The sequence below is a fragment of the Phalaenopsis equestris genome, unplaced genomic scaffold, assembly GCF_001263595.1.
Source record: "Phalaenopsis equestris unplaced genomic scaffold, ASM126359v1 Scaffold000511, whole genome shotgun sequence".
Classification (NCBI taxonomy): Eukaryota; Viridiplantae; Streptophyta; class Magnoliopsida; order Asparagales; family Orchidaceae; genus Phalaenopsis; species Phalaenopsis equestris.
The window spans coordinates 1,875,608-1,888,994 of record NW_018164951.1 but is presented as its reverse complement, the minus strand read 5'-3'; the positions used below and the strand labels follow the sequence as shown (position 1 = coordinate 1,888,994).

General features: G+C 33.5%; 2 protein-coding genes across 2 annotated transcripts; both read right to left on the bottom strand.

Moving 5' to 3' along the window:
* On the bottom strand, positions 1 to 1,326 carry LOC110028326 (AP2/ERF and B3 domain-containing transcription factor At1g50680-like). Its single transcript, XM_020730141.1, has 3 exons — positions 1,297 to 1,326; positions 1,125 to 1,189; positions 1 to 972 (listed from the first exon to the last, which is right to left on the bottom strand). The coding sequence occupies exon 3, from the start codon at positions 963 to 965 to the stop codon at positions 54 to 56; it is 912 nt and encodes a 303-aa protein (XP_020585800.1). The 5' UTR covers positions 966 to 972; positions 1,125 to 1,189; positions 1,297 to 1,326; the 3' UTR covers positions 1 to 53.
* Positions 1,327 to 4,409: 3,083 nt separating this feature from the next.
* LOC110028330 (AP2/ERF and B3 domain-containing transcription factor At1g50680-like) lies at positions 4,410 to 5,764 on the bottom strand. The gene is made up of 2 exons (XM_020730146.1): positions 5,538 to 5,764; positions 4,410 to 5,401 (listed from the first exon to the last, which is right to left on the bottom strand). Coding segments are annotated over exons 1-2 (849 nt in total). The 5' UTR covers positions 5,540 to 5,764; the 3' UTR covers positions 4,410 to 4,554.
* Positions 5,765 to 13,387: the final 7,623 nt, after the last annotated feature.

The window sequence follows — 13,387 nt, the reverse complement described above, 5'->3', positions numbered from 1 at the left end:
AAATTTTAAAATTTTGGAAGGGGAATAATCACTGCTAGATAGCATAATGAGGCTCAATACCGCGACTGCATCCAATGATTTTTGGCACCCCGGATGACATCAATCATACTAAAAAAGCTACAAGGAAAATTTCTCATGTCCTTACATCGATAGAAGAGAACAATATCATTAACGCGAAGCTCCACCTCATTGAAAAATTTTTTCCAACCCGTGGTGATTACATAAATCTGAGGATTATTCGTGGGACATAATTGAAACTCCCATGACCGATTCCTCCTGTCTTTATATTCAAACCATAGTTCGTCTGGGTTGGAGTTCAATGGCTGAAAGCACGGCTGAGCTTCATTAGGTAAAACCAATAAATTCTCATTCGTAATGTCACCCATAAGCAACTCTTTACGAAACATTTCCTTAAAAAGGACACCTTCGATGGAGTCCAAAGAATTAGGCATTACTATAGAGTCACTATAGTGGAAGCTAGGGTAGTGATTCGAAAGGAACTCGATATAATTGGGTTCGTAGGAGCCATCCCTAATCATATTAATGATGACATCAGGGTCGTACATGTTCTGAAAAATGGGTTCATGAATAGTGACATTCGTTAACAACAAGTTACGCAAGAATTCATTGTTGAGGAGCTTGAGAGCCGCGCTATCATAAGCTCGTGCTGCGGCTATTTCAGACTTGAACGTTCCCAGCAAAATATAATTGTTTTGAATGCAGATTTTAGCCCCCCAATGACCATTTTGCTGACAAAATACTCCTTCAAACTTCGACAATGGCGATGCTAATTTCAGTTGCCCTGCATGCGAAGATGAAATCAAATGCGATGGTCCTTCATTTTGTTCAGCCATACGTACCTCTTGCTCTGCTTGTGTTGATGGAATCGTAGACGATGTGACCTCGTCAGATTGTTGTTTTTGCGCCGATTTGGGGATATTCATTGGAAAGAACTCCTTTTCCATAGGAGAGCTGCACAAAGAGCGGCCATTTTCTTGATTTTTAATTTCACAAAGAATATTTCACATGAAATTTACCAATTAAAAAGAAAATAAAACATTTTTTATGCATGTTTTAAAGTAGCGGAGTGTGTTGGGTGAGTTTGAATGTTAGCAGGGACTTACATTTTTGGCGTTGAGGATTTTGATTGAAGAACGGGTTTTGACGGAGGAATGAAGGGACTTAAAATCTGTGCATAGCGATCCAAAAGGTGAGAGATAAATAGGAAAAGCCAGCCAAATTGTGGGCTGGAATGATGAGGAAATATATCTAAGAATGGCTGTTGGTATCTATTACCACTTCAATGTGGTTGCGTGGCTGTGTGGCAGTGCGTTCGTTCCGGAGGATGAATATTTCTCCCTTAACGGTTTTGAATTCATACCTTCATAGGGGTTCTTTTGCAAAAAGTTGTTTGTTTGTTATAAAAACAATGGGATTGCTTCAAAGGAGTGCGTTGGATGAATATATAACGGCCGCGATTGGCCAGCGAGACGAGAACGGAGAATGCCTTAGATACCTTATTTAAAACCAATTTAATATTTCTTTTAAAAATGGGTTTAAAAATATAAATTCTTTTATTATTAATGAACCACATCCAACTCTCATATTATTATTATTTTTACACCGTATATACAATATCACTTTTTAAGTTAGAAGTGTAAGCTTGAAGGAAAAATTAAGGCTTTTTTTTGAGAAGATAGTGAGGTTTTGTTTCATTATAGTGAATGCCAATGCGTGTTAAAACATTTAATTAGCAACTAATGTCTCTGGAAAGTCTTCCGAAGTTGTTGCTTAAAAATGACAAGCTTTCGCCATTTCAGATCACAATTGGCCTGGTGAGTTTTGACGAATGATAAAACTTCTTCAAACGAAGCCTAAACCCACTATAATTTTGAAAAAAAAAACACTGTACACCATAAATTTATTTGTTATATTTGATAATTTTCGGTTTGGGTTCATTCAAATTACTTTGGCTTAAAGTTTAGGATTAGAGAAATCGGGTACTCATGCATTTTTGAATGGTTAATTGAAAGAGATTAACATGCATACCACTTAATTCCTATGTATTTACATATATAACGCATAAATTTCAATATTTAGATACGTGTCTTCTTATCTATTCATTAAAAAGTATATTTTATTATTTTAAAAATAAAATGGTGATATTTTTAATGTAATATGAAATATTTCAGTGGTATAAACATACTTATTTTTGAAGTATGGGGACAACGAATGAAGAAATATCTAAGTGGAAATATATTTCATATTTAATAGGATAAAATATTATTTGATTCCCTTAATACTAATAAATGATTAAGTTTAAACCAATAATTTATTTTTAATTAACCCTATACTTGTTGGTAAAGTTCCCTTAAGCCCAACTAACTACTATAAATATTTTCGAGGGGTGGCAAATTAAAAGATATTTATAATTTTAATTATTTAAACAATCTTTATGATCAACCCAAATAAATAAAATTGTTTAAAAATCAAATAATTTAATGTAATTTTAAGCAACCTATGTGATCATCCCAAAAGTTTTCATGAAATGTTGAGTTAGGCATTAAGGCTAGTTCAATTTTCTTAAATATTAATTAAATTTAGTAAAAATTAAATAATTAACTATACATTATTAATTAAGTTGAACTTTAAGAAATCCAAGAAATAGTCCAAATAGGCTTACATCATAAATTAAGTTGAAGTTTAAGAAATCCAGAAATAGTCCAAATAGGCTTAAGAAATTTAAACTAAAAGACCATAAAATATCCTAGGAAATTTGAGTAAAGAAAAATAAATAACTAATTTATTATTTAATATTAATAAATAAACTAAAGAAATCACATGAAAATCTAAAAAAAAAAAAATACTAAAAAAATTATTGAAGCTCCAATGGATTATCCCAAATCTCTCATGTCATTTTCATACATAAAGAATTATTTATAATTAATAAATAAATTTACTATTTAAAATGTTTAAAATTTATAAAAGAAATTCCAATGCATCACAAAATTTAATGCTAATAATTCTAATTAAGACTCTCTAGCGATTTACATAAAATTTGGTGGTCACCTTTGTACAACAGGACAGAAGTCTAATCGGAGGTTTAAATTTTCGTCTGTAAAAAGCGTCTTATTTTTCGACGGGTTTACGACGATTTACGTATTGATTTATTTCCAACGGCATTTCAAGAGCACATATCATCACTTATGAACAATATATTAGTTTATGTTGGTCTTTATTATAACTGACACATTTCACTATCGTTTATAAACACATAATAATCGACGGCCATATGTCGTCGGGCTATTTACGAACCCGATATTTGGCGGGGCGTTAACCAACAAGTTGTTTAAGAAATTGACGATCAGTGTTGTTGGTATTAATGTTAAAAATATACAGAGTTGAAGCCGTCAAAAGAATCTTTTATACCACGAAAATTAGTTACGCCCCCGAACTTTACTTAATGCCTGATCCCTCTCGGTCTCTCCCTCCCCCTCGTGCCCTAACCATCCCCTCTCCTCTCTTGGCGACTCCAGTGCCCCGACGACTCCAGCGACTCACCCACTCCAACTTTCAAATGCATGGTTAGATGTTCTGACAGGACATACACCAGGTTGGGTTTGATACTAATTGTTGTGTAGGACAATGTGGCAAACAAAATCACAAAATAAGAAAAAAATTAGATGCAGTGTGATTTACGTGATTCAGCTCAAATGCACCTATGTCTACAAAGAGACAATATTCCATTATCACCAAATAGGGAGAAAGAAAAGAAAATGAGCCTTAAATAGGGTGACAACTCTACACAAAAAAATTACCCTAACCCCTCCCATAAACAAGAGAGGATTAGAGCATCTTAATAAGAAAATAGAAAATGACATATTGGTCTACTTTCACAAATAAGTCTTGAATACAACAAATATAGGATTATTTAGATATTCTTATTTTATTTTTTTGTTCTATAGCTTTTGTCTAGATTTAAATTGGATTTATTTATAATTCAGAAAATTTTAAAATATTCTAATTTAATTGTTGTTTACTTTTATTTGATCTAAAAATAATTATAGTACATTTATATCAAAATTAAATGCCCTTGATCAAATAATAAATTGTTTATGAAATAAATGCAATATAGTTGAAATATAATCGGTGTTTGGTTTGATATATGATAAATGCAAGGATTAACATTTTTGTGTTTGATTCGAGGAAAATTGAAATTAAAGCATTATCATCATAACCAATGAGCGGCAATAGTTCTAATTATTTTATGCGATAAGTGAAATAAATCATACCCACATCACTTCACAATAACACAAAATAATTTGCAACATAAATAAATGTTTATGAATAATGTTTGAAAAAAAAAAGTCTTATAACAATCGTGTCTGCACTTCGCACGAATCGTCAAAAATCTTATTACCGAGTACGAATTGCGCCATAAAATAATATATTTGTCTTCATTAAAAAGTTTCTTCCTAAATTTTTGAAAAAGAATAACACACTGCTAGATACTTGATAGACGGAACGTTTTGCATTCAATCAAAGGCATGGATGTCAGCTTAAGCCCTGCAGTTCGTCCCGGGTGATTCTAAGTCCTCGGATGATGTCAACCATATCAAAAGTTTCTTCAGGATGCGTTCTCCGGTCCCAACATTGATAAAAGACGACAATGTCGTCAGCACGAAGCTGCATCTCACTTACAAACTTGCTCCAACCCCTAGTAAGTATAGATCTCTGAAAACGAGACCAGTAAAAGTATTGAAATGCCCATGTTCGATTCATTCTGTCTTTAAACTCAAGCCAAAATTGGACTCTATTGGACCTTACTCGTGGAAAGAAGGGCCGAGCATCAATGGGTAAAATCAATACTTTTTGATGCTCGAGATCAGTCAAAGTCAGCTCTTTATGAAACATTTTTTTGTAAAAGACTTCTTGGATGGCGTCCATGCAAGAAGGCATTTCTATAGGGCCACGGTAGTGGTAGTTACGAGGGTGATTCGAAACAAAATGGATCAACTTGAGTTCGTAAGAGCCATTTCTAATCATTTCAACAATGGTTTCATTGGAGTAATTGCTTTGAAAAGAAGGTTCATGAATAGTGACACTCGTTAATAAAAAGTTACGGAAGAATTCATCGCCGTACTGTGTTATGGCCGCAGTATCGTAAGCTCGCGCCGCGGCTACTTCAGAATTGAATGTTCCTAGCGATATAAGACGGTCAATACATAAGATTTGAGCAACCCAATAGCCATTTTCCTGGGGAACTACACCTAGATACCATAGTGGCGGTAAATTTACTCGTTGTATTGCCTGCGTCGATAAAAACGCTGACGACTCACCCTCCACAGGTAGTTGTCGAGGGAGATTCATCACAATTATCTCATTTCTCAAAGGAGAACTCCTACAAAAAGCACATCCATTCTCTTGATTTTTAATTTTATAAAGCATCAATCTTAGCCGACTAAAAAAAAAAAAAAAACCTATTTCGATGCATATTTTCAAGAATTGAGTGAGTTAGAATGTTTGCAGCGACTTACATTGTCGGTGTTGAGGATTTGGACGGAGAAATGAGATGAATTATATTCTGTGCAGTGCACTCCAAAATGTGGGAGAAAAAGAGGAAAAGCCAGCCAAAATCTGGGCTCGAAAGATGAAGAAATATATCTAAGGGGAAATATCGGTGAGAAAGAAGCTCAGATTAAAATGGTTGCTGGTATGTATTACCACTTCAATGTGATGCGTGGCAGTGAGTTAGTTCTAGAGAATGAGTATTTCTCTCTTACCGTTTTGAATTCATTCCCTTCATAGGGGTTCTTTTGCAAAAAATATGTTAAAAACAAAGTGACTGGTTCAAAGGAGTGCGTTGGATACATTTGGTTAGCAATGCATGCATGGAATGTATCCTATAGTTTTATAAATCAAATGATTAATGATTTAATGAAATTAATTAAAGGTCATTTTTAATTAAAAAAAGTAGAAAAAAAGCCGCCATACTTAGATAATTAAAATAATTAAAATGAATCACCACTCATTGGAGCTGGGATAGATGAAAATGAAAGCATTTGGGTTTAGGTCTTAATATTATCTCCTTGCCCAAACTGAAAGAAGAAGAAAATTACTAGAGGCCGCCGTGAAGATGGAGGACAAGCACTGTGCTATCCTACAACATTTGGATGTCACATCCCCTGGAAATGTCATAGGCGTGAACTCAAGAGTAGATTTCTAGCACATTTTTATTAATATATTTAGTTATAAGATTATTTAGCATTCTTTATTTTAAAAGCTAGTATATTTTTATAAGAGTTAATTAATTTGTTTTATTATTATTATTATTATTTTTTTTTTGTAAAAGCATGTTCATTTGCATGTCTGATGCGAACCAAATGTCATAAAACACTCCTGACTCACGTAAGTATATCAGTCATATCAATAGTTTCAATAATATTGTTCCAGGTATCGATCCAACAGGGAATGAGATTAATCCCAAAAGAAAAAAATCTTGTTTGCAATCGTCGATCCTAGCCTAAATGTTATAGTTTCGATAATTGCTAAAATGACTAATCCTAAGTTATTGAGTTCAAAACATTATATGCTATCAATAGTTGAGAGCATAGAGTTTTCTAATGCTTATAAGATTCTCTCCGGAAAATGATCAGTTGGACAAAAAGTGTGAAAAATGATTTAATCAAGCAAGTGACATACAAGAGCAACCCTCTTCCCTAAAACTTCCGGGTAGTCTAAGAAAGTTTGGATAAGAAACTTGATTTTGTGCCCTAAACTCAATTTCTAGCTCTAACGATTACTTTCAATCATAAAGTTTACACTAACATATAGGCAATATCCTTATTCCCCAGAGTTAATGAGATTAAACGTATCGTTTCACTATGATCTCTTCCAAATTTTATCATTCACTACAAGTATTAAAAATTCACTTAGTCAGAATAAAAGTACATGAATTTCCGAAAGTTAAAAATCGCTATTCAAGATTATGCACAAAATGACAAAAAAGATTTCACACACGTGAATCCCACATTCCCAATTAAAGAGAAAAATGATAATTAATCACCAGTCATGCTTGTTCACTGTTGACCTCACTTTTGGTTGAGGTCTAGAAAACTTCTTTAGTAGCCTAGGTCTAGCCATAAGACTTTCCTATTGACTAGTCTTAGAAAATTAGAAAAGGTACCCCACCATTAGAAATTCAAAGCCTTTCTCTTTACTCAACTTGAAGTTTCACATATTGATCTTAACTTCTAGCATTTAGTAGGTAAGATCATTGTGAAAGGATTCAAGAGGAGTTCCTATAGGATTACTTGGCCTTAGGATTGACCCTGGGTGTTGGTGTGGAGTTAGGGTACACAATATCCTCACAATATTCTAGCTAAAACCAATCCATAAGGTCCCAAAATGAGGATTTCATTGATCCATGGTTCATTTAGAATGGATATCTATCCAATTCTATGTGAAATGTCTAACTTGATATTTTGCCTCTAGACACCTCCAATTTGCCTGACTGCCATTGTGACCCAAATTTGGCCAAAATTTACAAATTTTGCCAAAATACCCAAAATTGATCAAAAATCATTCCAAACACTTTGAATACATCAAAATTTGCCAAAACTGATAAAAATGGCCAAATTACCAAAATGCCCCTCCATAGCCTAAAAATCTAAAAATTCCAAAAATTCCAAAAAAAATTCCCAATAAATTCCAATAAATCCAAAATATTCCCAATTTTATTTTGTCCAACTACACCTTGGTCCAATTTGGTCAATTTGACCATCTTTGACAAAATCCCCAAATTAGCCCCAATATTGGCTAACACCTCAAATCTCAACAATTGAATGCCTTAGACCTCAAATTAACAATCAATTTGAGCTTAGCCCAAAGCTAGCTCAAGTTTGACCCAAATTTAACCCTTAAAGGCTTAATTTAGGTCTAAATCCAAATCCATCAGAATCTATTTAAATTAACCACCAAATCAACTTCAAAACAACTTTCATCCTTCATGAAAGTTGTTCATGATGATGTTTTACACCAAATACAACAATCAATTTGAGCTTAGCCCAAAGCTAGCTCAAGTTTGACCCAAGTTTAGCCCTACATGCTTAACTTAAGTCTAAATCCAAATCCATTAAAACCCATCCAAATTGACCACTAAATCAACTTCAAAACAACTCTCATCCTTCATGGAAAGTTGTTCATAATGATGTTTTACACTAAATAAAACAATTAATTTGAGCTTAGCCCAAAGCCAGCCCAAGTTTGACCCAAATTTAGCCCAATATGCTTAAAATGGGTCAAAAATCAAAAATCCACCAAATTGATTAACCAATTGACCTCAAAATGACTTTCACCCTTCATGAAAGTTATTTTTCATGATCTCCTCCACCAAATTTTATATTTAATTGGGCCAATTGGCATGCCTGACCTAGCACAAACACAAGATTTGGCCATATGCACCTTTTGGGAACTATGACCAAACCCAAACCAATTGAGCTTGGTATGATCAAATGAGCCTTGCCATGACTCACCTTAGACCCTAGGGTTGAGTCCCAAGCCAGCCATTAACCCATGCTTAACCTTGATATGAATCAAATTTGAGCGATTAACACATTTTGAACTATATTAACTAAATTTACATCCATAACATCAGTAGGACTGTAAATGGTCTGCTTTCGAGCGAAGCTGGGTTCTGCTTAAAGTTGGCTCAAAAAAATTTGGTCTAAAATTTTGGCCTGTAGCTCGTCTATTTATTTTGATCTGATCTTGATTCAAGTTAAAATTTGAGTCAATTTTCAAGTGGTTAACATTCTTCGAGCTAAATTCACAGCCCTACATGTGTTGCATCATCTGAACTCGGAAGTGATTCTGTAAACCTAAAATTGGAGGAAAGAAACGTCTACGCTCCTTTGACTCTAACTAGACCAAGAAGACATAATAGAGATTATAACTGTTATGGGTATGGACAAAAGTTCTACACGTAAATAAAAAAGAACAAATGACCTAACAACAAAGTTATTCAACCCCACTTGAGGCTTATAATCCCATATAGGTCGGGAAGCCTTTAACACCATATATTTTATTAGACAGCCATCTATGCATGTAAAATATATGCTAGATAAGCCGGATTGGAAAGCTAGAGTAATTTTCTCATGACATGCAATATGTGTGTAAGTATTTAAGACATTCTAAGCATGGAGGCCTTATTAACAAGCAGAAGGACATGTCCTTGCATTTAAGATCATTTTAAAACTACCTCGAGGATGTAGTGTTAATTTTTTAAATTTAAAAATAAAAGTAAACACTATGTGCTAAGTTCAAAATCTTAGAAATTTTAATGCAACATTTATTATAAAAAATATCTTAAATTTGAACTTTTTTAGAAAGAAAATTTAAGCTACAGAGCCTATATATTTTGTTAATCCAGACAAATCACAAACATAAGAAATAGTGAAAACGTACAAGTGTAATAAGGAAAACTCTCAATAAATAAAAAAATAGGTCGGGTTCCCACCGGGTCAACAACATATCCCATAAATGCAAAATGATAGTTGTGCTCCAATTATACATGATCAAACTTAAGTCTAAAAAATGAATACATGATCTAAATTTACAATATGTGACCCGAGCAAGCAGCTCAATGCGTCAAATGCATCAGAAATTTGTGCTCATACCTTATTACTTGTACTAACTTTTCTAAACTCTAAAAGTATGTAAAAATGTAAGAAAATAAGACTCAAACTGTAAAATAGAGGTTAACACAGGCTATATCAAGCAACATGAAATAATCTGAGCAATAAGAACAATTTATTTGATGAATCCTTGAGAATATAATTGAACTAATTAACTTCCAAATATGGTTTATGTGTTAATTCTAAATGTAAGTGGTACGCATTTTCAAATACCAACCTATATGGTAGCATACCCATGAGAGTCCTAAAAGTAGTTTTATAGGCCCACAGTGCTTCATCCATCCTAAGAGATTGATATGTTTTATTAGGTTAATACTTTTCTTTAAATTCCTCTTGATTTCTCTATCTGTCACTTCTGCTAAATCACTAGTTTGAAAATGATATGGAGTCAAAATCATATATTTAATCTCATACTTAACAATAAATGTATCAATTCTTTTATTGCAGAAGTGACTCTCTCTATCCCCAACAATCACTCTAGGTGTTCTTAATCTACTAAACATATAGTTCTTCGAAAAAAATATTAACATCTTAGGAATGACTCTTAGATAGAGCAACTCTCTAAAACCATTTTGAGACTTAATCTATTATAGTCAAAATATAATAATTTTCTTGCGATGGTGTAAAAAAGTTTTATAAAGACTATACCCTAAAAAAAAAAAAAGAATTCCAAAAGAATTCCAAAATATAATTCAAGCACTTCGTAATATAATCCAAAAGAAGAATTCCAAAATATAAAAAGAAATGTATCCAAGTAAGTGCCAAACATAGAGAAATTATTATTGAACACCGTAATACCCCTCTGATTACAATTATAAAATATAGATATCATCGTTTTTTGAAAAGTGACATTGCATAATCCAAAGCAAATTCTCTTAAAAGCGAAGGTTTCATAAGAACTAGTGAATTTTATTTTTTCCTGATCATCTGGTGGTATAAAACTTTGATGATCTCTTGATTAATCATATTGGAAACAAAAACATGAGTGTCCAACAAGACTATAAAAAAAAGGTAAGGTAAAATGATCATTCCTAGTAGTTTTGTTCAATTTCCTATAGTCAATACATATTCTCCATCTGGTAACACTCATAGTGAGTAATAGTTCATTCTAATCATTTGTCATCTTAGTCATGCCTCCTTTTTTTCCCACATAGTGAATTGAGCTTACCTAACTACTACAAGAGAAGAGACATATGATATTTGCATCTAGCCATTTAAAAATGATTTTTTTTATTTTTCATGGCATCCTTCAAAATTAGGTTAAGACTACTACATGTGTTAGTCTCTAGTTCAAGATTCTGTTCCCTTAAAACCTTAGGCATGTATATGGAAGAGGTAATTTTATTGACATCTATAACGCTCAATCAAGAGGCTTTTCTAAAATTTCTCAAAAATCTCATTAACTTCATCTCTTGTAATTCACTTTATTTAGAAGAAATGATTATGTTCAAAGTTGAAGTTCCTCAGAGAAAGGCTGAAGGTTATGACACACCAAGAGGGGGTTTGGGGGAGTGCATTAATGTATTAAATTTTTAATATCAAATTTCAAGAATATTATTTTAAATGAATTATATTTTAAGAAGAGTTTATAAATATTAAAAGTGCATAAAACATAAAGTACGCAAGAGGATTTTTTATGTTGTTCAGTCAAACTCCAAAAAACCGGCTTACTCCATGCCTAGCCAAAACACACGGATTAGGATCCTGCTATAAAATCAATAAATCTTTTTCACACCAAGTGAGGTGGAGAAACTTACAGATTACAATCATAAATTTAAAATGCAAAGTCTTACATGAATCAATTTAAAAGAAAACGACATTCAAATTTTGCTTACACTTAAAGAAAATATTATAGTAAATAAATATTTAAGTAAGATTTTAATCGGATCTTACAACTCATCAATTGTCACACAAATATCTTAATGTTTGCAAATGAACTCACATATGTTTCTCAAGTTTCACCGATTCATTTTTGAAAGTTTCTCTCTTGATGAAAATTGAAAATCATGAAATTTTGGCTCTAAATTCTTCCTCTCATCTATGACCTACACTTATAAGATTAAGTTGAGCTATAGCATTAAAAGCAATTTGATATTAAATAATAATATAATAATGATAATTACATTCATTCCGTTCTTCCGGCTTCTAGCTTTCGGCTTTCCAGATTCCGTCTTTAAATCTTCATTCCCACAGCGTGGGTCCAGCCAGCTAGCCAACCAAATAATTTTTTTGCCCCTAACGTATGAAGGAATTCAAGACACGCATACAAACAAGAGATCAAATTCCACTGAACGAAGCATATCTCACATGACAAAGACTGGCGTTAATATATATATATCTATCTTTCTATCTGGGTCACATTCCTAGATTAATTGGTAGAACATCACTTTTGTCCGTTATAAGTTCCCATCGTCTAGGTTTTGAATCCCTCCTTGCCTATAGGGTTGGTACTCAAATTGCTTCGCTTTAGGGGTGGTCGGGGCTCGCCTAATAGCCTCTGGCCATTCCTTTAATATATGAGTCGTGTGTTCAGATCAGTTGGTCGGACATCTACTTGTCAGTTATAAGTCTTCTCTGGTCTGGTTTCGATTCCCCGAGTGTAAGGTGTGGTAGTCAAATTCTTAGGCGCATATATATAAACGAGTGACGAAATTGAAATTACCCAAAAAGAGAGAGGCCAATGATAACCATCAACAAATTCCCATCGTCTGACACAAATCTCAAAGCATGATACAGATCTCGAGACAATCTTTTGCGTAAAAAATATTCAAAATTCATCCAGAAGTTCGATTTCAAAATGTTTAGAGTCAAACTGACCGGTTTGACAAGACAAACCCAATGATACTAATATTGATCCAATCTTAACTAAATTAAGCATTGGTCAAGCCATCAATTTATGTTTGGAAGTTTTTCAAACACATTTGGAAGGTCAAACAGATATTGAATCTGGTGTGTTCATAGTCGAATTTATTATCTCAATATAACGAATCCAACGAGCCTAAGATCACTCAATTTTGACATCATTAAGGAACTCAAATGTTCACCAAACACAGTCAAATCGAAGAAAATTCTTTGGATTGTCCGAATAAAGTAGTTAATATCTCTGCATTAATTGCACACAGAACACAATAAATACAGTCTATCCCTCTTATGATTGTGAGGGCGGGGCCTAAGTCATAAGGAAGAACTTGAAGCTTTAAGAAGGAACTGAAGTCCAGCACAACAACTGCCACCGTCGACCACTGTCGACTGTCGACCGCCGCCGACCTCCGCCATCGATCACCTCCAATTGCCGTCGACCATCACTTACCGACCTCCATCGACCTTCATCTGTCGCCGCCCAATTCTTACAACAAGTTCATCTGTGCACTAACATTGTTACTTCGAAAAGTGTTCAACCTTTTCCTTTCTATAGGATGTGGGACTGTACATGTAATATCCATTTTATGGTGGATTTCTTCAGTTAGGCTAGACTCTGTGGTTTTTTCCCATTTTGGATTTTCCACGTAAGAACTTATGGTATTATTACTATTTTTTTCTCTCTTCTGAGTGTGTGTTGAATCTTCATACCACACTAAGATGATAATCTGTTACTCTACTAATGTAATTTTTTTGCACAAATCAATGACGATACACCACCTCTTTGTTCTCGTGCAAGTCTCAACTTAAAATGGCAACCATATAGTCTACTA